The sequence below is a fragment of the Salminus brasiliensis genome, chromosome 2 (genome assembly GCF_030463535.1).
Source record: "Salminus brasiliensis chromosome 2, fSalBra1.hap2, whole genome shotgun sequence".
Lineage (NCBI taxonomy): Eukaryota > Metazoa > Chordata > Actinopteri > Characiformes > Bryconidae > Salminus > Salminus brasiliensis.
Window position 1 is genome coordinate 42804052 of NC_132879.1, and position 27693 is coordinate 42831744.

At 40.5% G+C, this 27693-nt stretch overlaps 1 protein-coding gene across 1 annotated transcript; it reads right to left on the minus strand.

The window, feature by feature from the left end:
• Positions 1 to 3525: 3525 nt before the first annotated feature.
• Positions 3526 to 26311, minus strand: rassf8b (Ras association domain family member 8b). The gene is made up of 5 exons (XM_072672836.1): positions 26011 to 26311; positions 17708 to 17879; positions 13853 to 14736; positions 11614 to 11743; positions 3526 to 10229 (listed from the first exon to the last, which is right to left on the minus strand). Exons 2-5 carry the CDS (start codon positions 17817 to 17819, stop codon positions 10111 to 10113), a joined length of 1245 nt encoding a protein of 414 aa, XP_072528937.1. The 5' UTR covers positions 17820 to 17879; positions 26011 to 26311; the 3' UTR covers positions 3526 to 10110.
• Between the last annotated feature and the right edge of the window lie 1382 nt (positions 26312 to 27693).

Sequence of the window (27693 nt, forward strand, 5' to 3'; positions counted from 1 at the left end):
TTAGAGATCAATGCTGGATCTCTAAATTTGACCACAATTTTACCACTCCTTGAGCAGAACCTGTGAGTGTGACGGAAAAAAAGAGCGATAGCTAAAAGTAGTGGCGTGGTGGTGAAAGCCTTTTTGCCTCTATCAGCATATGATACTTGAGTTTGATTTAGGGGACAGCAAGCAAACCTGGATGAACCAGTCTCCTAAATGTGCCTGAAAACAATCCTAAGACCATTCACTCGACTTTGTGCTTTCAGAGACTTCACCCTCTAAATGTATGTGAGTTAAGCCTCAGTTAGCTGGAACACAGTCTGTGCTGTGGTGTTTAGCCTAGTGACCTAATTTGGATTAGATCTAGGCCTAAATTAGGTCTAGCCTGTTGGTGCAGCTCCACTCCATATTTCTTTAAGGCTTTGTAAGCTATAGTACACTTACCAGTACCGCCCAGACGGTGGTGCTGACCCTCTGAAGTTTATAGAACCCCTGTATAAGAGGAGCTGAGGTAGATGAAAGTAGGGTGTTCACAATAGGGTGTTCACCCAGCATGTTCATTAACCGTAGACGGTCCTTAGCTCCCATGCCTTTGCTCTGCTTCTGTACAATTACAGTAGCTTAGATTCTATGGTTTTAGGGTCTATGGTCTTGGAAGTTTAACATCAGCTGTCTTAACCTGCTCTCGGGTTATGTGCCTATGGACAGTTAATATGGGAAGGAATGATTTAACAGTCAGCCTTGACTGTGAAAAAATAATTCTACAGACTCTAAAGAGCACAGTTGTCCAAGCATTCCTCAGCCAATGCGATGTCCTTACAGGGAGAGAGTTACAGTTTCACATTACACAGTTGCTAGGAAACCTGGTTTCACTAATAGGAAATGAGGTAGCGGGGATGCGATTGCTTGGTCAAACCAACCCCCTGTTTAACACTGTCATGAGTGTGGAAATACCTTATTACTCATTAGCATGGATCCTACTGTGAACACATTGCAGTCATCGCCTGTCTGATATCATGAACAACAGTCAAAACTGAGCTTAGCTGGTTTGAGGTCAGCTAACCGACTTGGCCATTTAAGAACCTTTGCCCTAAGAAGCTCCTGGGTTGCATTTGTGGAATATTTTGGGTCAATATCCATCTAATCTGTGAAGCGCCATCATATTCTATAACTTCAGAATTCATTCTGCTACTTCTGTCAGCAGTCACATGATCAGTGAACAGCAGTGACCCAGTCCATCGGCACTCATACACGACCATCCCATAACAGTATTTCCACCATGTTTAACGGATGATGTGCTATGCTCCTTCCCCTTATGCATGTTATTCTTGGTTTGATCTGTCCAGAGAATCTTGATATGAACCCTCACTGACTTGATAGTAGACACTCTCTTGATAGTAGACAATGATAAATTTGTCATGAAATAATGAGGAAACAGGCCACACCTGGCCATGAAGCTGCTATGCAGTCAACTGTCTCTATCCTGCTGCTGCTTGATTTTAGTGCAGCATGTGATACCACAGCTCATATACTCAATAGGCACAATAAATCAGATATCTCCTCTATTGGTATCATATTTGACTGGCCATTACTAATTTATTTAAATAACAAATTCTCACATTATAGTCAAATATGGTGTTCTGCAAACGTTCGTGTTTTGTGCATTTCTATCCACTCTTTATATTGGCACTTCCAAGCAAAAACCTTGAATCTCGAAGGAGTTTCGCGTTTCTCTTAGTCCAGTCATCATTAAATTTAAACACAATGTAAAACATTTACCACCGGGTAGAGACTTCCACTGCTATGCTGACCCAGCTTACACATTTGACACCAACATTTCCAATGCAGTGAAAACTGCCTTCTTTCATTGACATAAGATTGCCAGACTTTAAAATTTACCATCTCTAAAAGATGCAGAGAAGCTAGTGCAAACCTCCATAACCTCAAGGCTGCACTACTGCAATGCTCTTCGAGCAATGCATTAAAAAAGCTTATTATTCTTGTTGTTTTCTTATTTGGCCAGGCTTGTTTAAAAGAGGCTTGAACCTAGATCTCTGCTTAGTAACAACATTTATTGTGAAAAGCACTACATAAATAAATTTGAATTGAATTGTGCCTGGGTGCTGCTTCAGGCCTGGCTCCTGGACTGGTTTTCCTGCTTGGTGAATTCTCCTGTTTACCATGGGCCTTCTAACCCCTTCATTTGTTGTTCCTCTATGTTTCCCTCTTCCTGTCTTTATCCCATGCATTGCATGTTACTGCTGTTCTTTCCCAGTGCTGCCCTAACCCAGCTCTCCATCCTACATGCCACTGCCGCCATTAGCTTGCTCAAAAAGGCTCGAACCTGGATCTCTGTAAACCTGATTTGTGACTAAATTCACTGTGAAAACAACTATATAATGTCTGGTGGATGATTCTGGATTTGATGAATGCCAGGAGAATGTTACCAGCCTGACTGCATTGTGCCGACTGTAGAGTTTGGTGAAGGATGGATGATGCACCAAAGTGGTAGGACAAACTTCCCCTGGTTGCCCGAACGGAGTCGCTCGCTGTCTTTAAACACAGACTGAAGACCCTCCTCTTCCGAGAATACTTGGGCGAATAGCAGAGTGGTCACCTTATTGACTTGTGTGTCTAGTAGTGTCTAAACTTAGAGGTATTTTTTAATTTTTAGACTTTTTAGACTATTTTTGAATTTTTAAACTAGCTGAGGTTATTCTTGGGTAAATAGCAATGTTTTGCAAATGTTTGTAAGTCGCTCTGGATAAGAGCGTCTGCTAAATGCCTTAAATATAAATGTAAATGCTATGGGGTTGTTTTTTAGGGGGGTGGTTTAGCTTCCTTATTTCCAGTGAAGGGAAATGTTGATGCTATGGCAGACCAAGACATTTTGGACAGTTGTGCGATTCCAACTTTGTGGAGACAGTTTGGAGAAGGTTCTTCCAGCATGTCTGTGCCCTAGTGCACAAAGCAAGGTCCATAAAGGCATGATTTGGAGTTTGGTGTGGAACAACATCCCTGACCCACACAGAGCCCTGATCTCAACCCCAGCAAACACCTTTGGGATGAACTAGAGTGGAGATTGTGAGCCAGGCCCTGCCGTCCACCACTCTGTTGTGTCTGACCTCACAAATGCTCTTCTGGACCAATAGGAAAAACCTCCCATTCCAGACACACTCCAAAATTTGTAGAAAGTCTTCCTAGAACAGTGAAAGCTGTTAATGTTAACTGCAAAGACTGGAACCATTTTATTTCCTATGGATTTGGAATGGGATGTAATAAAAGCTCCTCTAGGTAGGTGTAATGTGTAGGTTTCCCAACACTTTTGTCCATTTTTCAGTTTAATTTGCTTGATGCAAGAAAACTTCAATGACTTGCATGATTCGGATTAGGGGTCAAATCTGGCTTCACCATCTTTCCTTTTTACTTTTCCATTAAGCACAGGTATTGAATACACACACACACACACACACACACACACACACACACACACACACGCTAATGATTACAGACAGAATGAGGTAAAGAACAAGCAGAAAGCCATTGCACTGTTCTAAATGTATTTTATGTTATGCTGATTGATACAATTATACATTTTAAACATATAAATAATTTCAATCATCTTTTTCCCAGGCATTTAATACTCTTAAAGGAGGAAGTACCATACTTACATTATCATTATTATTATTGGAAAAATAGAGTTGGACAATGATCGATTGTCCACAGTGATTTTGGTACTGCTTGTAGGTCGCGACTGACATTAGCTCCCAGCTTGCACTAACTGCATCTGAACATCCTGTTGCACATGCTTAATATATTTGGCAGAGTAAATCCAAATATATGTGTCTATACCGCTTAGGTTCAGGGCCAATCCATGCCGCATAGTCCTGCACGAAATACATCAACGAAGTCTCTAGAACATCACTGGAAAATGCTTAACACACTTACATGAAGTGCTGTAATATTCACTGTAGGACTCGCTGCTCCCCACGCAGGGCTTCAAACAGAATACCAGAGCATGCAGCTAACTAAGAATAAAAATAGGAACATTTAGTTCATGTCAGTCGGTATATTTCGACAAGGAGACCGTAGTGCATTATTTCTGACAATGTTAAAAATAGTTCTCTTTGCTACTTACTGATATGTTCATATTTACACTTTTCCTCTAGTTTTTCTTTTAGTAAGGCATGCTCATCAACCTAATCACGCTCTTCAGATTAAAGGACCGTGTGTATGTGGTTAGATGATTCAGATCAATATAAGCAGTTGTGAACTGACTGGAGAGAGCTGACTGTGTCTGCCAGTAACCAACAGTCACACATGTCTATAACATGAAAAATAAGGTTTTCCAAAAGGATTTTTTTTGCAGGATGAAGGAACAACTACTTTTGGTTCCCTAAAAAAACACCCTCAATGGATGGTTCTTTAGAAAACAATTCGTGTACATATGTAAATGAGAAGGAGGACCCTCTACATCAGGAGTGGGGAACCAAGGGCCGGAGACCAGCAATCTTAGCTGATTTCCCTGCTTCAACACACCTATATGTAAACAGCAATGTGCAACATCTGCATATTTATTTAACATATGGCTTGTATAGTTGCAATAGAAGGTGTATAAATTCTGCCTTCTACTTTTTATACTGTCACTCTACTGTCATTTGATATATTTGATCTGTGTTGGACTATATTTGAACTGTGAGAGACAAGCACCTACGTTTTACCCTCACCTTTACACCCGTGTTTAGGGCTTCAGGATATTTGAAAGAAACTACCACTGCAAAATATTAGAAAATATAGGAATTTTCACCAGAAGTCAATGATCCATGATTATGATATTAATAATGCACTCTGTGTATCCAGTACTGGAGTAAATGGTATAAATTACTGTCTAAAAACTAAAAACATGTATCTCCAAAATGTTGACGTTACAGGAGAAAGCAAAAACGCTGAATGGATGTCAATGTAAAATAAAAGTTTATTCTAGGTGGTTTAGAGTATTTCTATTGGTCTATTCATCCAGACTTATTTAAACGGTGTACAGAGCGGCTACAGGGTTCAAACGACAGAGAAAACTGACAAAAAATGGAGATGCATGTTTTTCATTGGACACCAGTGATATATTATTTAGCAGATATAACTTGGCTTTGGCAGATATGTAATGGAAAATGAAAACATTGCAGAATTTTGTATAAGAAGCAAAAAAGTTGAAGCATGACATGTTTTATATATTTAGACATTGCACATTGCACATGCACACATTGCATTTCCAGTTCTAAAGCAATACATATTGCGCAGCCTTATCTGTGTTTGTGTAACATGACAATAAACCTAATTAGTTTTTGACTGTCTAAACCTGTCAATTACCAGGTGAGTTGATTCAGGTGTGCTTAAGCAGAAAAAGCACAAAACTGTGCAGTAATCCAGCCTTCTAGAACTGGAGTTCCCCACTCCTGCATTACATGATGGTATAGGACTGGTCCAGAAACATTAGGTCATGTGAACCTATTAAACCATCCCATATCTCTTTTTCAAACATGCTTCTTTTTATGGGACCAAAAGTAGTTCTTCTATGGCATTGCTCAAAGAACCTTTTGTGGCACCTTTTTGTTTTTTAACAATGTGTCAAATACACATTACTCATTAAAAAATGTAGTTACATTTGTATCCATGTGAATATGGCCACAGTCAGGACAAAACCATGTATCTTAAAAAAGGATACACGGGGGAGAAGGAAAACCCCTCTTCTTAACCTTCAACAGAAGTCGATGTAAAAAGATTTTATTTCGTTTTTTAGTTTTTGGACTATTTCTTATAATGAAATTTTGAAACAATATATAAAACAATTGGCCTGTTTCAGTTCAGTGACCCCTGACCCCAGTGAAGATACAAGGTTCTGGTCTAACAGCAACAACATATTGGCAACAGATACTTAATGTATTCAAAATATCACAAATGAAATTCGAGCCTTTCATGAAACCACATCAAAGCTGACATCAAGCATCAATGGAAAGTGACATTTTAAAGGTATTTTTTTGATCAGTTTAATTCCTTTATCTGCTGCTTTATCAAAATACAGTTTTTATTCTTAATTCGTTAAGAACTGACATGAACATCAAAAGATGTCCATATTAGCTAGCAGCAGAGTTTCTGTGGTGTTCTTAAGTGAATGGAACAAAGCTTATCTTTCACTGTGCCCAGGCTGTCACAGTGAAGACCAGCTCCCTGAGTCCAGATAACAATACTTTAATGCTTTTATGACAAATGGTCATGCAGTCAGTGTTTTTCTAGGGCTTTCCCAGTGCACGGGTTTAGTGGTCTGAATGAGACAGTAAAGCTATCTGCATTTTCTGCATTTAAACAAACCTAGTTTATTTATGCACAGTTTTATATTTCTCAAGTCTATAAAATCTACTTTGCGTCTTACTGTACAATGTCTGCCTGGAGTAATCATTCTTAGGGCTGGGCAATGTGATTATAGTAGTTATTGTTATCATGATAATTTAAGGTCACAATATGCTTATCAGAGTAGGATATTGACATAACTATCGAAAGAACCTAAAGAACACTGAATAACTACTTGTTTTATCAAGGAGAGAGCTTCACCAGACCAGTTTAACTGGACTCTGCAGTGTATCTGAATAGAAATCAGTATCAAGAAACCTTGAATACAAATGCTCAGTTTCTGACTGTGATGTTAAATATGGCACTCTTGGTTTGTTTTCATTCAAGCTTAGAGAATGAAATACTGAAAGATATATCATGCATCATTACATTTTTTTAAAGACATGATACAATAAAGTCCAAAAGTCCTTTCTGAGATGTGAATTAGGAACAAATTCAGGGTAATTATAAAAATATCTGGGTAAATATTACAGTTTAAGCCAAACTGGTTCCACTGACCATGTTAATGCCTTTTTTGCAAATGTGGATCACGCCCTGGGATGGATTATAAGAGAATATTTTTGGCTTGGGAGTCCGGAGCGGCTTTCCTGTGGTCTGCGCGTGAAGCAAGGTCCCCCCGTTGGTGTAAGTGATGGAGCTGACAGAGTGAAGGTGGGTAAGAAAATTTGTTCAACACAGTTGAACTGAGAAGCAGGGGGTATATAGGTTTGAGGGATGGTCCTTCTCCCAAAATTTACTTCCGTCATAACTCCACATTCCAAAAAAGTCAGCCGTGTTTTTTTCCGTGTTCAGAAGCTCCTGTTCAGACGACTCTCAGGTGGATCTGATCTGCTCATCAGAGGCTTTTACACAAACCTGTGGAATCAATGCAGCTCCCTCAAATCCTACAAAAACACCTAAAATGTTTCTTATGATTAAATTTTTTTTTTTTAATTTAATTTCTTAAGTGATCTCAGACTTTTGGACCCTATTGTATATATTTTTTATATTGCCTACCCCTAATTCCACTACATAATTTTGAAGACACAATGTTTCACTGTTCATGGGGATTTCTGAAAAGCTTCGGAAGGCTAAATAAAAAGAGCCAAGCTAGTCTACGACCAGTCAAAGTCCAATTACCCATTCAGCAATGAGCTTTGCTGTAAACCTGGTTCCTAAGACACGGCTAATGTAGAATGATGGGTGATCATGACGAGAGCTCCTGATCCTACATTCATGAAAACGTGTCTGTTTTTCAGTGAAGGTGTTAATCACACATCTTAGCCCATTACATTCATTAGGAGATATCATACAACACTTACCCCATATATTTAATTGTGATCTGAAGCAATTCTGACTTAGATGTTAATGCCACTCTGATAGAACACCAGCAAATGTCACTGCAGTCCAAGACAACCTTTAAGTGAAGGAAGACAATATACTCAAAATATGCTCCTTACTATACTGTATTGACCTAATACCAAATCAATAAATCGTAAATAAAATAATGCATTAGTCTTTTTTTAATCACTGGAATTTCATTGTTAGTAAATAATACTATATAAATGAATATGCAAATCAACATTTATAGGCAAATAAATTGACTGAATGTCAGCAAAATTAGGAGTGTTTTCCTTTATTGGCCAAAACTAGGGTCTGCTCAAAGACTTTGGAATCATCAAAATATTATAAACATCTATAGCTTTCATGTATGGCCACAGTGCAGAGGCTTGAGCATTTCAAGTAACTCACAGCCTGAGCTTCTCAGAGTAAGAGCACTAATTTAAGACCAGTTCATGGCGCTAGGGCGAAAATAGTCAGTGAAGGCCCATTCATTTGATGATGGCATACTTTCCATTACAAAGAAAGTCAAAGACAAAGGCAACCAACATTCACCATTCTGTGGCACAGATGGAATTTGACCTCCCGTGCAGTGAACACAGACATACACGTCTGTGAGCAGACATGCACAGAGTGAAAGTGAGCACACGTGTGATGGGCAGCTTTCGCTGAGGCACCCGAGGAGCAGAGAGGGTAAAGGGCGTTGTTAAAGTGCCCAACAGTGGCAGCTTAGTGAACCCAGGTATCAAACCCAACAACCCTTTTACCAATAACTCCACTGCCCCAAAAAGATGGTAGGCCTATTCAGGAAACATCCAAGTTTAAATATCCTACATTATTACACTTTAAGGTCAGATTTAGATATTGAAACACTAAGAGGACCCCTAGGATTGGGCTGTGGAGCATTGGCACTGGGTTCTCTACAGTTGTGGAGCTCAATTCAATACATTTGTGGAATTTAGGATCCAGAATTAATCATTACCAACATAATCATTATAAACATCAGTACCTGACCTAACTAATGCTCTTCTGGCTAAATGCAATCAAATCCTCACAGCAGCATTCCATCATCTATTGTAATGCTTTCTTACAACAGCTGCTACAGAAATTGTGGGGCAATCTCCTCATTACTACTCTTGATTTAAAGAAGAAACTCTGAAGGAGAAGGTGTTTGCAAACTTATGGACATACAGTGCACCCTTATAGAGCATAACGCAACAGGTGAATAATGCAGAAGAGAAAGTTTCACTTAACCAAGAACCTAAAGTTATGGTACAGCTGGAGAACAGTGGCAAAGAGAAAGGTTACTGGTTAACTAAAGGTTAACTAAAAAAATGGAAAATAAGAACCCTAAAATCTATATAATCTCCAATCCTTACTTATCCCTTCAGTTATGATTCTCCAAACAACATTTTGCGTTTCTCTTGTATACTGCATGAACATTATTGTTCTTGAAGCACCAGATAAAACGCCTGAAAGATCTAATAAAAGGACCCAATAAGGAGTTAAAGTAGCAGCGAGTTGATCACAGAGGAAAGGAAATTCCCCTTATGCTATTTAGACACAAGTGTAATTACACAGTATATGTTTTGGCCAATAAAGTGCACACTTCCCCAAAGTTATAACTGTAGTATAGTATCTAATCATGATACAGCAGCAAAGAATCAGACTTCATCCAAATGAAGCCAGGGTTAACCACTGTGTGCAATGCACAACATAGTACAGGTCCTCTTCTATCTTAGCATTAGCGCTTGGCAGCACTGATGCACAAGACACAAAGACAGTCTGAGAGGAGGTAAGGGAATAAAATCCCTGCTATAGTCAGCTGCTGAGGAACATTCTGGAAATCACACACATCTTAAAACTGTGGTCTGTGGAGAAACTGTTTCACAGCAAAACGAAAGGCTGGCAGGCAAAATCATGCAGTCTAGGTGCAGGCTGGGTTCAATAAAACTGACCACAAGATGGCTCCGTTTAGTAGATTTAGAGAGGACATCCTCTATGGCAGATGAAAATGAAAAGAGAGAAATCCCAGTGAGGATATCGCACAGATGCAGAGCTCATCCACTTCAATTGCTTTTTCAAACTCCTCCGTCTCGTTTATTCTTGATGAGACCTCACCTATATGGGGAAACACAACTGATCCTTCAAGAGAGTCAGATGGAGATGTGTTTGATGTTTGACCTAATATGAGAACCACAAAGAGCATTACAGATCACAGCTCATAGAGATTGCCCCAATAAATTCTTCTGTGGGAATCTAGAAGAGTTATGAGGAAGCGTGGTGGATCTTCTTCGCATCAAACACCACATATCCATAGCTTTCGCTGGATGAGCGTGAGCGGTTAATGGCTTGAAATGCAGAGCATGGTCGGGTCACTCACGGACATCCACTGGCACTGGATGATCAGACATAAATGCCTTCTGGGTTGAAGCTGGAGGTCAGCGGGCCCTGCAGAGCTCGGAAGGCGTTGGGGAGCGGATGGGCCGATCCCAGGCGCTTCAGAGAGTTGGTCTGCTCTGGCTCTGTAGGACAACACACAGCACAGAGGTTTTGTGTCATACAGATGTTTCTAGCAGGTATAAGCACTGGGTGATTTTCTCATTCAAAACCATGAACATTTCTTGATGTGTTGTATTTATATCATTATATCATCACAACTCAACAATTAAAAGGGACTGTTTGATGTCTAGAAACACTGCATATCAGTCAAGTGACTGTCTTTAAAACCTCATGACCATCACTTTGGCTATGTTCACACAATAGGTAAAGTGGCCCAAATCTGACCTATAGCCAACATTCAGTTCACATTCCTAAACATACATGCATGAAAGAGCAACGCTTTACACAAAGCTTTTACCTTTGCCAGCATTGCGGCAGCTATCAAAAAGGTCCAGTGGCTGACAAAAGGGCAGCTGTAAAAATGCCACATTATTCGGCCACGGCCTCTTCTTCAGTTTGCGCCCTTGTTTTCTTGTTTTCTAACTTTTGTAACAATTTCTTTATAAATATCATCAAACACGGAACGGCTGTTGCGATATGTGCCTTCCAATTTAGTTCAAACAGAGACATCACCCCAAATATTTATGAGGTCTGTTACCTCACTATCCTGCCACTGAAGACCTCCCTCACTGCTGTCATATATTTTCCTTTCTCCTCACATCTCTTCCCCTTCTCTTTGGCACAAAAGTCGCATGAATTACGGTCTGGCTGTTCGGAGTCACACTTCCGCATGTCAGCTATGTATCAGATGTCAATACCACATATGAAAGTGTCCCAAATTGGAACTGTTAAAAAAAAGATCAGATGCGGGCCACTCTGACCTGCTGTGAATGTAGCTTTAGACACTACTTGTCCCTATTCTTCACAAGAAAAGATTTGTTGTCCTGGTTTACACTTAACTACACAGGTGCTGTGTGTGTGTATGTGGTCATATGCAAAAAAGCAGTAATAAACCCTGCCAACTTGTGGCCTGTGCTCGGAACCTCCTACTCTAAACGCTTGATGGTAGAGACTGTTGACTCAAACTGCCAAACAGACGTGTCTGAACATGCCTCATCATGCACAATCCCATGATTGAAGTCTTCTGTAGATGAGATAAAACAATTCTTATCCCTACTCTTCTCCCTTTTAAAGAAAGCCTCAAGAACAGTATATTAAACATCAAAGAAATATAAAACAGTTTGGATTAAAGCATGTGCTAGATGAACATAAGTGCTGTGCCATATGCATGTGCATAGAAAAAAAGGCTCTGAGCTAAGAATCTCCAATGAGCTTTCTGATTTTTACACTTTTACATTTTGTGTACTACTGATTATTTTCACAGCAGTATTAACCACACCAAAACAGGTGCTGAAGCCCTACTGAGCGCAGCCTAATGTGCGAGTGTATCAGTGTTTGTGTGTGTACCTCTGCTAGTCTCCTCTTCAGCAGGTTCTGCTGGTAGCACGGTGACTTTGGTGCCAGTCTGCTGGATGAACTGTTGAAGGTTCACCTGTCTCAGCTCCTTGGTTAACTGCTCCAGCTCCTGCTCTTTTTCCTGTGTAAAGCAAACCAATCTATTAATCAGGCAATAATTCACTTGCAATCCACAATATGAATCTTATTACACTATTTTTAAAATGGAGAACCCTATTCTGGTACGAGATTTACCGCACTTTAAGATCATTCTGTCTTTGGTTGAATGGACTTGGATTACATGCCAACCGAACACTGTGGTGCTTTAGAGTGGAGCTGGCCACATTCATTTCCATTCCATTAATCTATCATCTCTGCCCAGGCCTGGTTTCTTACATAATTCACTCTCACGCCCAGATACACACCCTTCTCAACACTCAACACACTGTTTCCCAACCTCTCCCTGGATATATTAGTCTCTTTCAGCAAATATGCTTAATGCTGCAGAGCTCTCAGTCTACGTAAAGGATATCTGGGAAATCTGGCAATAGTCCTATTAACATTCAAGCACTGAAGAATAGAAAGTGTGGTCTTTTCAGAAAAGAAATTTCACACTATATGGAGAAACACATTTGGACACTTGCTCATTCACTGTTTTTTCCTAAATCAAGGGTATTAAAATACATATCTGCTTTTCTTGTAGTAACTGTCTCTACTGTCCAGAGAAGGCTGTCTATAACATATCTACTACTTCCCAACACTCATCATAAAAGTATTAAATGGTGTACTATCAATCCAGAAAAACTGCTCCACAGCTTAATACAATAACACCTTTAGCCCACGCCTGGTATTAGGCATGTTGCTAATACATTTTTATGCTCCAGAAAGTTCTATAGACTATTGATGTCAATCGTCATTCTGTAGATGATTTTATTTGGCACTCTGGGTCTAAGCTTAATTTTGAATGGCAGAAATTAAGGTTTTTAAAAAAAAAATCGCCTCTATCACGTTCTGTGGTAAATAAATATGTTCTGAACTTATGTTTTGTTCTGTGTACATTTTTCTCCTGTGCATCACTAGATCCTCTCAATTCTGAGATCGCTTAGGAGTCTAAATATGAATATTACTACATTTAAGTTAATACTACTGTGCACCAAACTGACATTATTAGACTGGTAGCCACACAAACCAACATGATCTGCCAGTGTGGCAGTCAAGTGGTATTAGCAAGTTCAATTTGAGTAGCAGTTGTTTACTACGCTAGTCTATCAATATGATTGACTTGACCAAACTGGTCAACTAGCTTTATCAAGTCTGATAGGCCAGCTAAACTATTAAATTCAAATAAAAGAAAAGCTTAACCAGCTAAACCAGCTTGTGTACCGACACAGGGTGTGTTTTCTTCTGGATGAGTAGCTTTTTAACCATCTTGACAATCAAGGACCAGCTTATATCATCTGAAACCAGTTACCAGCAAAAGCTGGTGTTGAGCTGTTTTTTTCAGCAGGTAAATAATGTAGGTTATGGTGCAGTTATCTGTTCTTCCATTCAACATTTACTGAAACACAACAGAGCTTTCCTATCTTAGCTTGCTTTGACAACTTGCCCTAGGTTTTCACCTCTTTGAAATCTTTTGTGGTCATCCTTGAAACGATATGTCTGCTGGACATGGACCTATAGCCCACCTTTGCCGCATTTGCTTGCATGCAGAAATATTAGAATAACAACTATTAAATGGCCTCATCATAATTCAGAGGGTCTAGTGAGGTACAGAAGAAAAATTTATACAGAACAAAATCTATACGGTTCTGAACATAATTATTTAGCACAGAATGTGACGGAGGTGATATACTGAAAACCCCATTCATTTCTGCAATGGAAAATCCACCTTTTTCAGTGCCAAATATGGGCATAACAAAATGACAACACAACTTCAGTGGTCTATTCTATTGGTAAAACCTCTCTACATGGACTAGACAAGTTGTGTGTGTTTTTGTAATCATGTTTGGGTTCGATAGGGTCAGATATGTTGGCCGTTTTTCTTCTAGCAACTCCTAAACTAATTGCAGTATTTCAGCAATACAGACTGATAACTGGTAACACAATACCTTACTGACTGAGACTGTGACACACAACTTGCTCAAACATCCTTTTGGACCAAATGCAAAACCTATGGCATCAAATGTTTAAGCTACTTGTGGTATACTTACTTTAGCTTGCTACTTTACGAGTAATACACCTCATGGCTCACCTGTAGCCGGATATTGGACTGTCCAAGGGAAAGGTCAACTGCTCTGCAGCTGCTCTCCAGCCTGGCCGCCTGCTGCACCTGCATCTCCAGCTCTGTCCTCACTTTCTCCATCCGCGCCCGTAGCTCCTCCTCGTCCGCCTGCCTGGTCTGCTGCAGTTCCTGCTGAAGCCGCTCGGCCTCCAAGCATGCCTCCATGCAATGGATCTGCGCTAGGTATTCGGCCAGCCGCGCCTCGCACTCCTGTACACGATTGCGCAGCTCCTGCAGGCGCTCCCGCAGCTGCCGCTCATTGTCTTGCTCTATCTGCAGCTCGTTCTCCCAGAACTCCTGCTCCTCCATCTCTGCCTCCATCCGCCGTACCTGCTGCTCCAGCTGCAACAGCTCCTCTTCTTCCTCCTCCGTCAAGAGTTCCTCCCGCAGCTCCTGCTCGCAGCTCTGCAGTCGCTGTTCCAGCAAGCGCAGCTTCTCCTTCTGAAGCTGTACCAGCTGGCCCAGCTCCTGCGGTGCGGGGCCTGGCGTGGCGCTGCGGGTCCGTCCCTGCTCGCGACTCTTGCCGAAGATGTCCCGCAGGCCCTTGCCACTGCTCGTGAAGGTCAGAGACTTACGCTTGGGCTCACGCCGCTTCAGGGAGCGGTCCTGAGCCGAGGGGCGGAGCTTAGCCAGAGGTGGCAGGCTCTGGCGGTAAGGGCCACGCTCCGGGCCAAGGGCAGAGGTTTCTGAGGTAGGCCGCTCGCACAGGGATGGGCCGGTGCGCTGCAGCACCAGCTGCACGTCGCTGGCGTACTGACCCCATTTATTTAGGGACACCACCGGGTTTTCGTGTGGGGCAAGGTACCTCTCTGTCTCGCGCCATTTCTCTATCAGTGTGTACCTCCCAGTTCGCCCTGCAACAAAACATAGGACTTTGTCAATACTTCTCATCATAGCCCAACTGTAGGTACTCTACTCTGGGCACCCCAAGGGATTTGAGCTCTCTGGTAACTTTCAATGGTTTCTAAATCCGCAAACCTTGTCTCAACAATCAGCTCCACTCTAAACATTAAAATAAATAATGCTGTGTGGAGCAGTGGAACTGTGTTTTTTAGAATGATGGTGCACCATCCAATAGTTTTGGGATGAGTTGGGGATCCTGACTTCACTAATGCTTGTTACTGAATTCAATCAAACTGTCAATCAAACAAAATCTAGTAATCTAAAATTTAATCTAAAATCTCTCCCTGGACATGTTAGAGACTGTTACTCCAACAAAAGAAGCATACAATCTGTTTTAATACCCTTGTTTTTAGAACAAACAATTAATGTGCAGGTGTCCCAATACTTTTATCAATATAGTGTATATGTGGAGAATGCACACAGATGTGCTTCATGGAAAGTGCACTTTTCTAACTGTGAACTGCTTCTGCTTGCGTTGCATACTAATGATGAAAGATAAGTTATGGATCACAAAGACTACTTCCGCTGATCCCAAAAGGCTGGAGCTCCATCAAACCAAACACCAAAATCACACTGCTCCACAGCCCAATGCGCAGGAGCTGTACATCACTTGGGAATGGCAACCAATGAGGTTGCAACAGAGCATTCCACAGCCTCATGAAATAAGGTACTAAAACTTCCTTTGTGTGAGTATCAATAGTCTTCAGTACTTTCAGTTTAGTTAGTTAGTTATAACATAGTTCACTGCATTTTCCTGTTGCAGGTTGCATATAATTCATACACCCTCCAGGCCTTTTCTAGGTATGGTTTTATTTCAAAACAAGAAAAGTTATACATATGCCCTTGGACAGTGAACCTAATGTACCAACAAGCATGTGGAAGCGGGGCATAGTGAAAAGTGGGCAGTGTAGAAGGGTAGTTGACTCACTCCCTTTACCACTGGTGTAGTTTAGAGGGTAAATTTATGATAATATTATTTGTACCTTATACGAATACAAATGCACCTGTTTAGCGGCCTTTTCTTCTGACAGTGCATTTTGACTATGCTTTCCTATGGAGATTCCACAAGCTGTGTGTGCACAGTGGAATGCCTGTGTCAGCAATGGGTGCACCTTAAAGTAGCTGAATGCACTAATTAAAAGAGTGTACGGATACTTTTGGACATACACTTTTGCACACACAGCACAGCAGACACTAAAAGTACAGAACGGCAGAAAGATAGAAAAGACAAATGTGCACACACTCTCATGCATCAGTGAATGAATTATTTCGAGCACTTCGCTCCGGTGAACGAGTGAACTCTCAGTGAAAGAGCACCATTTTTTCCCACTGCTCGGTTAAAAGCAGTGTTGTGAGATGTCGGGAGACAATAGTGTACTTCACATGCTGTTCCAAAGACTACCCTCATGAAAAGACACTCACAAAGAGTGCTTGTTGCTAAGTGAAGAGTCATAACATGGGGTAAGGAACAGACAGACAAAAGGGGGCTTCCCTACAGCGGGAGGTCAAATGAGAAACAAATGGGCTGTGTTCAGCTTTTGATTGGGCTAAAATGTCAGGGGCTTGCTCTGCACATAAGAGATTAGGATGAAAGAAGGGGTTTCCAAATAATAAAACAGTTTAGCATGAAACCCAATTTGTGTCCATGAAACTAGATTTCCATGTATATTTCTCCATGTATATTATATTAGTAGTTGCACAATCCACAAATGACTTTTGAGTAATCAGACTTGCCATAGTCTAAAAAATGCTAAACAATCACTGCTTTTGAAATGTACAGCTTGAAAAGTGCCATAGAGTGCATTTATTCACTATTTTGGGTTATTGTTTAATGTATGAATTACAAGTTGCTCTCACCAAGACAAATTCCTTGTATGTGCAACATACTTGGTGAAATAAAGAGATTCTGATTCTGATTCTGAAGTAGATGACTTTTGCTGGCGAAAAAAAAGGTATGTTTTTTTGCCTCAGAATTAAATATGCTGATCTGCTCTGAATGGCCCACTGCAGCCTATGTGGTTGGCGGTAGCACCTGGCTAGCTTCACTGGTTTCCCACAATGAGTGACTTGCTTCTAAATGGTGGTTATTTTGTCTAGCGTTAGCTTTTAGCCTTTTTATCCTTTTTTCCATATTCTTTCCAAGTGGCTGCTATGGTTTTCACTAAAGGAGCTGGTGCAAAATATAATGTTATACCTGTATAATATAATGTAAATATAATGATACTGTGTGGGAGTATTGAATCGACATGTTTCGCAGCTCTGTTTAACTTCTGTGGGTTTCGCTTTAGAATGAGGTTCACGGTACGTTGCTTCCACATACCACCCTCTCATTAAGCCAAGTTTACCATTCTAGGGCATTTTTAAAGTAACCCAAAATCTTTTTCTGGAAAGGAATTAAGTAAGGAATATGCATGTTAATCACTGTGTCTGTTAAAAAAGAGAAAGTGCGAGAATTTAAAATATGCATTATCATCATGCTGATTCATTCAGAAGATGTATTCTAAACGCTGAATTTTAATCAAATAATCAAGCTGAATCAATTACTGGTGACAACCCTAATATTCTCAGAAGGCCAGTGTCTCCTGGTTCCAGGCAAATTTGTTGTTTCTGCATGTCTATGAGGGACAAAAAAGCAAATAGATACAAGCAGGAGAAAGAGAGAGAAAACAGAGAGAGTGTGTGAGAGAAGAGTGTCTCCTGAGAATAACACATCCATCACTCCCCAATCCAAACTGAGTCCAGGACAAATGGCTTTGAGTCACACTAAGCCTTTGAGCGAAAAAAGCTATGTCCTCATCCAGCGTAGGTAGTAGGTGGTGCTGAATATGGTTTAAAACTGCACAGCATTGCACAGCACTAAGAAATTTGTGTCAGCGTGAATTTTGCAAATCGCACATCGATTGTGTCTGTTCAGTGTCTTACCTATGGCCTGGGCCAGGGCAATCACGACCTCTTGACATGTGGTGACCTCAGTGACTCCGCAGACGATGCGTTGCACTCCGTCCACCCACACCTTCAGCTCCATGCCTCTCATCTGGGTGACATCATTCTTCCTGTTCACACAGACCTGTTAACATCACCTACACTTTGTACCCTGGAAAAACAAACAAACAAACAAACAAACAAAACACTTTAATACAATTCTCGTAACTGCCCTTGTCTTCATCATGACTTGGACCTATCAGTGTCCTACTATCACTATCTCTTGGCCTCAATACATAATATTGAGGCCTCAATATATTATTTAGCAGCCTCAGTATATAATATTAATATATAATAAATAATATTAATATTCTTATATTATTGCTTGGCCTCAAAATATTATTTTGTGGTCTTAATATCATATTTTGCAGCCTCAATGTATTATCTTCTGTCCGGAACATATTTCAATCAGTAAATATTTGTGGCCACTAGAAACCTAATATGTGGCCTCGATATATTATCTTGTGTCCACATGTAGAGCTGTGCAATTAATGGAAAATGAATTGAAAACAACATTCATAATCAACATCATCTTGCTCATGTTGATTCTTTATTGTTATTATTATTTCATTTTTATTTTGTTAGTACATTTTTAAATTCTGCTACTACCGCATGTGTAGTAATGTGACTCCATAATCAAGGAACACGTTCAATTAATCAATTTACTGCCTAATCAACTGCATCACCACAGCACAGACAAAAGCACTGCTTTGCAATAATTCACTTTCTTCTATTTCCTGTTTGTTGATAAGCTGCATTAGCAGTCCATGCAATCTAAAGTTTTGTAACAGTCCTTTACCGCAACAAGGAATCATGGGATGTTGGTCTGGGAACAATCGCAGTAAGAGATGGACATCGTAAAAGTTAAAGTGGTTTTCTTTCTCTACTCACAAAAGCTGCTCACAAGTGGTGATTGCATATGCTAGTCAGACATATGGAAATGGCAGGTGTAAATGTCCATATGCATTGCTGTTTACTTGTGATTAGATCCCTCGAGATCGCTGTTAATACCAGGTGTGAAGAGCGCCTTCTTGACGTATACAGCTTGATTTGTGTCACAGGCAATGAGAATCTGTTTCAGGAGTCACACAATGTGTTAAGTTACCCTCTTAAACTGCTGACAGAAGCAAGGCCAGCACAGAGCTATCATTAGAGACTCAGTCAGAGGCAGAGGCTGCATTCAACATCACTGCACCTTCAGCAAAAGATGCAATTAAATGTGATCTAGTTATTATTATGGTGTCAAGTTAAACAAAGACTGGACCACAAAGACAGTGGAGTCATCATGGTAATTGTCAACAAAATCCCCACACTACTTCCAACTTCGTACTTTTCTTTTTTCTGATGTCAAAGTGAAATTATATGCAGGCATATATGATGCTGGCCTTACTTTGACATGACAGGAGGAGGATATGCATTGTAAATAAACTTCAAAGCAGGTGCCTAATGAGACAAAAAAGTTTACACTATTTAAATTAGAACTTATGTGAAACAATGAAACAAACATTTTCAGGCATGTCTGGATCATCAGTATGTCTGGGGAAGGAAGAATTGAAGTACATGTTGAAAAGAAGCTCTTGCCTACAGTGAAACACTGGGGGTGTTTGGTTCTCTTTTGCAAACCTACACCATGTCCACCAAGTCCCTCATGGCCTGGTTTCAGAAGAAGTCCTGATGAAGAAGATTCCAGAGTGGTTGTCACAGTTGCCTGACTTGAACCCTACAGAAAATCTTCGGTGGGATTTGAAGAAGTTTGCTTGCAGATCGCAAGCCTAAAAATATTAATGAACTGGAGGCCACTGTCCATTTGTAATGGGCTAAGATTCCTCAGGAACGCTGGCAGAAACTGTTGTCTGGCTATGCATCACATTTGCAGCAGGTGATGTGACAGTTTTAAATATATATAATGGTCAAACTGCAAACAAAACTTTGTGGGAAGTGTTACAGGGCCAACAGGGAAGGCTTTGTGTGGTGTATGTGTTTATTTATTTTTTTTAAATCCATTTCCCTTCTTTCAGTCACGACCAATTCCCCAGTGTAGTTGAGCAATTCTAAACGATATCACCACCAATACATGAGGGTGAAAGCCAGCACACGCCTATTCCACCGGGTGCTCTGTTGCATAGCAATAGAAGAGAGTGAGGTCTTGCCCTCCTCCTTTCTTACTGAGAATGCAGCCAACTGCATCCACAGAGATCTTAGAGTGTGGAAAGTAAATGGCACAGTTTTCACCTCAGTACACTGGACTAGGAATTTTTTGGTATGGAGTCTGTCGTTAACATGCGTTTTGGGTGATTGGATGACATTCAGATTTTTACTTATCCGCATGAAAATCCAGGTGTAAACACCCCAAGACACATTGTCACATCATATTATGAGCGGATCACTCAAACCACATTCGGAGGTGGTCAGAGGCGGGTCTCGTCCACATTTAGTACAAGTGTAAACAGAATGTGTCGCTTTTTTCCTCTTGCTCTCCCTAGAGTGCTGTGTCTGTCTATGCCTTTGCAATTTAAATAGCACGTCACATTTTTGAGAGAGCTGTTACGGTAATACGAGAGCCATCTATTGTTCCCCAGTGTTGTAGAAGAACTACCATTACTCTAAATTGTTTACAGTCTCACAGAGCAGGACAATTCTGATGAGAATCCATTGTTTACAGGGCAAGTGTAAGCGGAATCCGGTCAATCTATATCCAAATACTACCCGGAAACAAAATGCATGTCCATGCAAGGTGTAAACAGGCCCTTTGGTACACAAAAAGATTTTTCAAGGATTTTTAGTAAAGGCAATGATGCTAAATAGAAACATGTCAACTCAAAGAACCATTTGGGTGCTCAAATGGTTCTTTGCCTGGTTAAAGAGTTCTTTGGATTGGTGGAAAACCTTTTAAAAATGCTTCAAAAAAGAAAGTCAAAGTAATCCTTTTCGGTACTATATAGAACCTTTAGGGTGTTTTCCTAAAAATTATCGTCAAACTGATATCAAGCCCTTCAAAGTGGAGTTATTAAAGACATTTTATATCAAATAATTCTACAAACAGCAATTTGATTGTGATTTATAGTTTTATAAAAATGATTCTCAAATATTCATTACATATCCACTTGTATTAAGAAAGTATATGCAAACTGTAAACACTTGATCTGCACCATATTTGTGCTTGTGAGTCGAGAAGGAGATATTATGAGTTCAGTTAACTTATTTTTGTTTTCAGTATACAGTCATCCTTTGAATTTATGCACGTTTAGGTCAGTTTGGGTCATCTGTTGGCAATGAAACAATTTAAGAATTGAACATGTCCCATAAAAGCAGCATATAAATGACATAATTAACTATGTACATTATAGTTACCTATACCTATAATGTACATTACCTATGTACATTACCTATAACCTACAGTACCTATGTAGTTAATTATGTAATTACACAAATGCACCTAATAGTATTGCAAAGGCCAGACAGCAACTCTTCCATCCTGAGATGATAATGGAGATGAAAAAGTGCAGCAGGAGTTTGGAGTTACAGACGTGGGAATGTACACGTTGTAGTTGCTGAAATCTAAAAGTGAAATGGATTGGCTGAGTTGGCGCTTATTTTAAAGCTGCTTCCAGCTGGCAGCGGTAAAAGCCATCTGAAGAGCGCAGAGAGTGATATGATGACGATGGCTGGACCCAAGACATAGGGAGAAGGCAAATGTGTGTGAAGGAGAATGGAACGAGATAGCAACGCCCTACCAATGAGCCTTTTATAAATGAGGGTGAGTCAGTGGATTTCATGCCTTAGCCGTGATACAGAACCAGCAGCCTTTTACAGCAGACAGTGTTTAGCCCTGATCCTCTGTGCTGAGCTGTGTCTGTGCTGGCTGGCCTTCAAATTTTGAGGGAGTTGGAGTTGACAGTTGGGTGAGAGAATTGAGTGGGGGGGGGGGGCATAATCAAGGCCTGTCCAACTTAAACTCTAAAAACTAACATTATCAGGTCTCAGCACACATGGTTGTAAAAGCAGAAGCTTGCTGCTCATAATTGTTTTGCTATCTAAATCTTCTTGTAACAGATAAGCATGTGTTCACACAAGCTGGCCCAAATTTGGTTCAGATCAACAGTGACCTCAGTTGTGTGGTGTTGTGTGATCTCAAATTGTTAAGTGTGTGATCCCCAAACTATCAGTGGGATAGTGTGAGACACACAGTCTGCTTATAATCTGTTACAACTCTAAAAGTCTTGTAGTGAATCCAAGGCTAAAGACATTCTGTGACTGGCACAGGACAAACTGGGCCACTGACCAACTTTCTATTTTCTACTGCGACTAACGTTCAGCTCTACATACTGTACAACCTGTCATAGATACGATAAGATATTTAATAAACCTTTTCATTTACATGATCAGTGTATGTGTGTTTAAACCTAAGCAGAGAGAAATACTGTAAGCGATATTTAATAAATGCCACAGTGTGGGAACAAACTGTGACCAAGTCCAACAGTTCAGCACTGCAGTAAAAAAACATTTACTGGGTTAACGAGCTGAGGGAGTTTCTTGCATGCAGGTTTCACTGCTTGAGAAATACTCCTAACTCAGCTAAAATTAAGATTTCGATCAGTTCTGTGAGACTGACCACCCCCAGCTGAAATGGAGATTTTGATTGTTGTTGCTGTAATGGAAAATTCAACCGGTTCTCCGGATGTACTCCTTGGTGATATTCAGAGATGGACAGAAGGAATGAAAAAAGTGTATACATGTCCATTCAGTATCTGCAAAAACACACTACTTTGAGCTGAAAAAGAAGGAAAACTAACAAAATAAATCATTTTTAAACAATGCCATTGTATCATATATAATAGATTTTATTTATCATAATTTGCATTGTGGAGATGTGACAATGGATCACGGAGCATGTGTATGTTTATGTCCATGATGCACTGTCACATCTCCACAATGCAAATTACCCAGTTTTTGCACTGTGAGCATTATGTGCAAGTTGGTGTTGACAGACTGTCTATGAACAAACTAAATCTCGAAGTCTTTTGCATGATGTAAGCAGTTCCATAGTATGCTCATTTATCATGATATCGCTAATATCCTTATATTGTCTGCATCACTTCTACTTTCTGGCAAGCTGAGCTCTTAAGGCTTTTCATTTCAAGTACAATACAATACATAAAATACTTCATGTAGTGCAGACCATGTAAAGTACACTTGTACAGGAGCGATCACTAGGGGGTACTGCACATACATGAATGCTATTACACCTAATTAACACGGTACACCATACTTAAATTGCAAAAAGTAACTCTACATAATAGCAAAGACATCAAATAGACCAAATGGCTGGCAGTATAGAGAGGATGCAGTAAAGTGGAAAAAAGCACAGCTAAATAAATGTCTAAACAGATTAAAAAATACAAAAAATACTACAGTACCTGTGCAGACCTCGGCAGACTGATATGATCTGATAGTATCATGCTTTACTGAACTAAAGAAGCTTGAATTAGCAGTGTAAACACTACTCTGTCACCTCTGTCCATATATGGAAACTACCCTGTTTAGAATTCAGGTTTCTCCACGTCACAAGAACCAACTCATTTCCATATCTCCGCCTGTTCAACCTACCACAGTTTAGCCCCACCCACTCAAACTGCAGTTCTCAGGAGTGTTTCAGCTCTGACTGCTTTTGAATAAGGCAATGACAGGACAGCCAATGAGAACAGAGCTCATTTATCATATATACATCTTACTGCCTGTTTAATTCTAAGGGATGATGAGAGGCTGGAAAACGGTTGCGTAAAAATGAATGGCGTTTTGGAAAGTGGACCTCAAACATAAAAACTAATTACAAGTAACAGGTAGAATATAGGCTGTTTAATGTCAGCTGAAAACGTGCTGATTTTTTTACAATGCAGATGTCATCTGAATAATTAAAAAGAGCCTGAAGGTAAACATTAAACGCCACTGAAGAATTGTAGGAGCCGTATCAACAGCTAAGGTGTAAATTAAACTGTCATTACAACCAAGGTTAGTGGTTTGGCCTATACCACGTGCATGTGTAACGTCTTTGGAGAGGGTTAAGGAATGAAAGACAAGAATTTCAGGTTACAGTGATACAGTGAGTAAGGGGAAAACATTAAGCGTGGGAACCGGAGATTTGTTATTGTTTGTTTTCTATATCAAAAGGTTAAAACAGCAATTCAGTAAATGCATAATTACATATTCACTTCTTCTCAGCTTCTCAGTTGCTATCTATAGAATCTGGCAATCTGGCCAATTCAGTGGCATCAGCACATTTGCACATGAGATGAACTAACTTGATTGTCAGTGTATTTTGCCACCACACACGTTTTACACTTAATGTTGTCTGATCACACACATTCAGCAATCCTGAACACCTCTAAAAAGGCTCTAAACACTTAAAAGTTAGGCTTCACATTAGCACAATCCCCCTGACAACATGGCCAAACCCCTAAACAATCCTCCTAAATGGCCAGTTCTCGCATACCAGCCAACAGGCTTCAGTCATCTAGCCGGCGTACACAATGCAAACACTACCCGAGCTAATCACAATAAAACAGGAAGAGTTTAACTCTTTACAACAGGATTTTCAAAAATGTTGCACGTAAAAAGTAGAACCCTGAAACCCAAACACTTACTGAACAGTCCACTGACAAACAATCAGCAATCTGATGCAATTTACTCTGGACATCCACAAAGGGGCTGTTCATCACTCAGCGGTCATAGGTAATGAAATAAAACAGTCTCGCAACATAATGTAATAATAATCTTAGTCATAAATACAGTATATCCTATAAAGTCATTTGTAAACAAACTCATTCAGAAGGGATTGATGTGAAATGTGCGGTTCTAGAGAAACTTGTTGACTCGGATTTCCGTACAGTGGTGCTAATAGTAACTATCTGGACTCGTAACTATCTGCCACTATTAACATCACCACTATTAACTATCTGTTGTACCTGGTTTGGTCATTTTTATCAATAATGTTTAAAAAGTTCTGACCAGAGGAGGATGGGTCGGGTCCCCTTTGTGAGTCTTGGTTCCTCCCAAGGTTTCTTCCTCCAGCTCTGAGGGAGTTTTTCCTTGCCACTGTTGTTGTCACCGGGGGTCTTTGATCCTTCATGTCTTACGTTATTTCTTTTTTTGTCTCTGTCTTTTACTAATTACTAATTATGTAAAGCTGCTTTGTGATGATGTTGTAAAAAGCGCTATACAAATAAATCTGACTTGACTTGACTCTGGGGTGTCAATGTCAACAACACAAAAGCTGGCATTTTTTATTTAGTATTCAAAACTCCTAATAAGTTAATGATACTGAAAATGATTTCATATTTGGGGACTATTTTGCCTTACAAAGCCTGGCAAGCTGTCTCTTTTATTTTAAACTATGCTTAAGACCATAACCTAACTACTATCTATTGTAAATATCAGGTCTCAGGCAGCATATGTCTAACCATTTAGCATAATAACCTTCAGTAAAGATGCTCACCTCCACTGTGAACAATACTGACTCGGTATGTTTCTCTAGAACTAAGCATTTCACCTCAAAACACTCTGAATTACTTAGTTTTCTTAATCTTAATATCTTAATCACTTCATTATGCAGACATTTGTGTGTGTGTGTGGGGGGGGGGGGGGGGGGGGTGAAGTCCCCTTGTAGGTGTTACAGGCTGTTTTATCTTTACTGTATTTGGGTAAAGCCAAGTCGTGCTGATGAATTTACGACTACAGTGTCCAGTTCTGGTCAGCTGGACTAACAAAAACACTGTACTCCAGCACTGAACATCTGCCCTGGCTGTAAATGATATTCTACTTACTTGGGATTGAGAAAGCCGGCTCGAATGAGGACTCTAGTGATGAATACCGTTTTCTCTGTTCAACTACTTCACACCAAACACACAGGCTGTAGCTTCAGGCCCACGCTCTGCACCTCTGTAGCAGACCGGTGTCTACAGTCTTAACAGCAGCCAAAAAGTGTGCTGCGGCTCTGCCACGGCCTCAGATATTCCACAGGGCGAGATTCTCCTGCGGTTCAGTGGGTCTACAGCCGCATGGGCTCACTGCTTGCCGACCCTAACTATTAAAGGGCACGGCTTGCTCCATCTGCAGTCGCGAAGGTGCCCCCCTCCCGAAAGGTGAAACCATTTCCCCCCACCACATGCCGGGGTCCTTCTCTCGTTTCTGCCAGACGACACTGCGACATTATTCTGAAAAAAAAAAAAAACCCAACATGACCGTACCTGTGCGTGAGTGTCTCCGCCGTCCTTTCCCCCAGCGCCCCGCTCTCAATCCTGCTCCCGCACTCCGCAGCTCAGCTCCATGTTTGTTATTGGTCGTGTCCCGTTCACAACTCACAGCGGAAAGTCGCGCAGCTCCGCTCGCAGCCGTTCACCACAAATGCCGCGATGTTGAGAGGGGCTCGCCTCGGGCAAAACTTGTCCTGGTGTGTAGAGCCCTCGCTGCGGCCCCCTCGCCTGCGTCCAGCTCTGCTCGGCTTGGCTCGGCTCAGGCAGACCTCCCCGAGTCCAGTTCACACACACAGCAACGGAACTGGGACACCGCAAGGCATTGTGGACCGGTTTAAAGCAGCCCAGCCCGCTCCGGTCCCACAGCTGAGCCCAGCTCTGCGTTCACGCACACACACACACACACACACACACGCACGCACACACGCAGTTAATAAGACTGTAGCTATGTTCAACATCGTTTCACCACTGAAAGCTGTAGGCGATGAACCTCCATACTGTAAAATAACAGTAAACAGTTAACGGTACCGGTACCACTTCACCCCCCCCCCCCCCCCAAGTATTTTAATAACCAGGTATTTAGGAAATGCAATAATATAATTATTATTAATCTTTTTCAAACGTAACCTTTACATCTCTCAACTTTGTTCCACAGGACAGACAGAGCTGTAGCAGTCTGATAGCGGCTGATAAAATTATTCAAAACAGTCAATTCAGTTTCAACCAGACGAGCTTCAAGTACATTCAAGTACAGTTTTTTTAACATGCATAATTTTTGGAAGGGTTGAGGTAATAACGATGTAATAATCATTTAACCTCGCTAATTCCGTTAATGTTTTATTAAAAATAAATAATTAAGCTAAATAAACATATTTAAAACCACATTTTTTATACAGCATATACTACATTTTTGACGAATCTATAGATATGAACTCCTCTCGTTGTTTCATTCGGAGGCTTTAGCTGCAGCACTGTTACAAATAACCCCACTGTGTGGAGGCTTTCGTATTAAATGGACATAGAAGACAAGTATGTGATTTAATCCACACAACTCAGTAATCACAATTGTTTGTGATGAAAAAATTACTTTAACAAAGTAAAGAACAGTCTTAAAAAATGTTTCCAGCTACAGACTAAATTCTGTTGCTGTGGGTATACAGGAAGGCGAAAGGCCACAATATGTTTAACTTGAAATATTTAAACCACATATCAATGTTAGATTTTATCTCGCATTAAACTGTAACTATTTAATTAACTATGAACTATTTAACTGAGTGCAGATACCATGTTTCATTGGTTCACTGTGAACAGGGTGGTAGGGAGCAAAACAGCACATACACAATTTCACCAAATGACTTGAACTACTAAATAATTTGAACTACTAAATAAAGTATGTGAGCAAGATTTCGGAAACATCCAGGGCCATGTCTGAACATTTTTTAATGAAAACTTCCCTGTAAACTTCCCAGCCCCAGCTGTAACACTGCTGCACAGTGGAGGCTGTACAGGAGTTTCAGGGTGATGCATTACAGCCACCAAGAGGTAGAAGTGTGCTTTGTTCACACAACTTACAATGAAAATGTACTTTTTTTGGTATAAATATTAAGAAATTAATGTATCTCCATTAAAGAACACTGAACCCATTGTCATGTTCATGAAACCGGTTTGCGACATGGT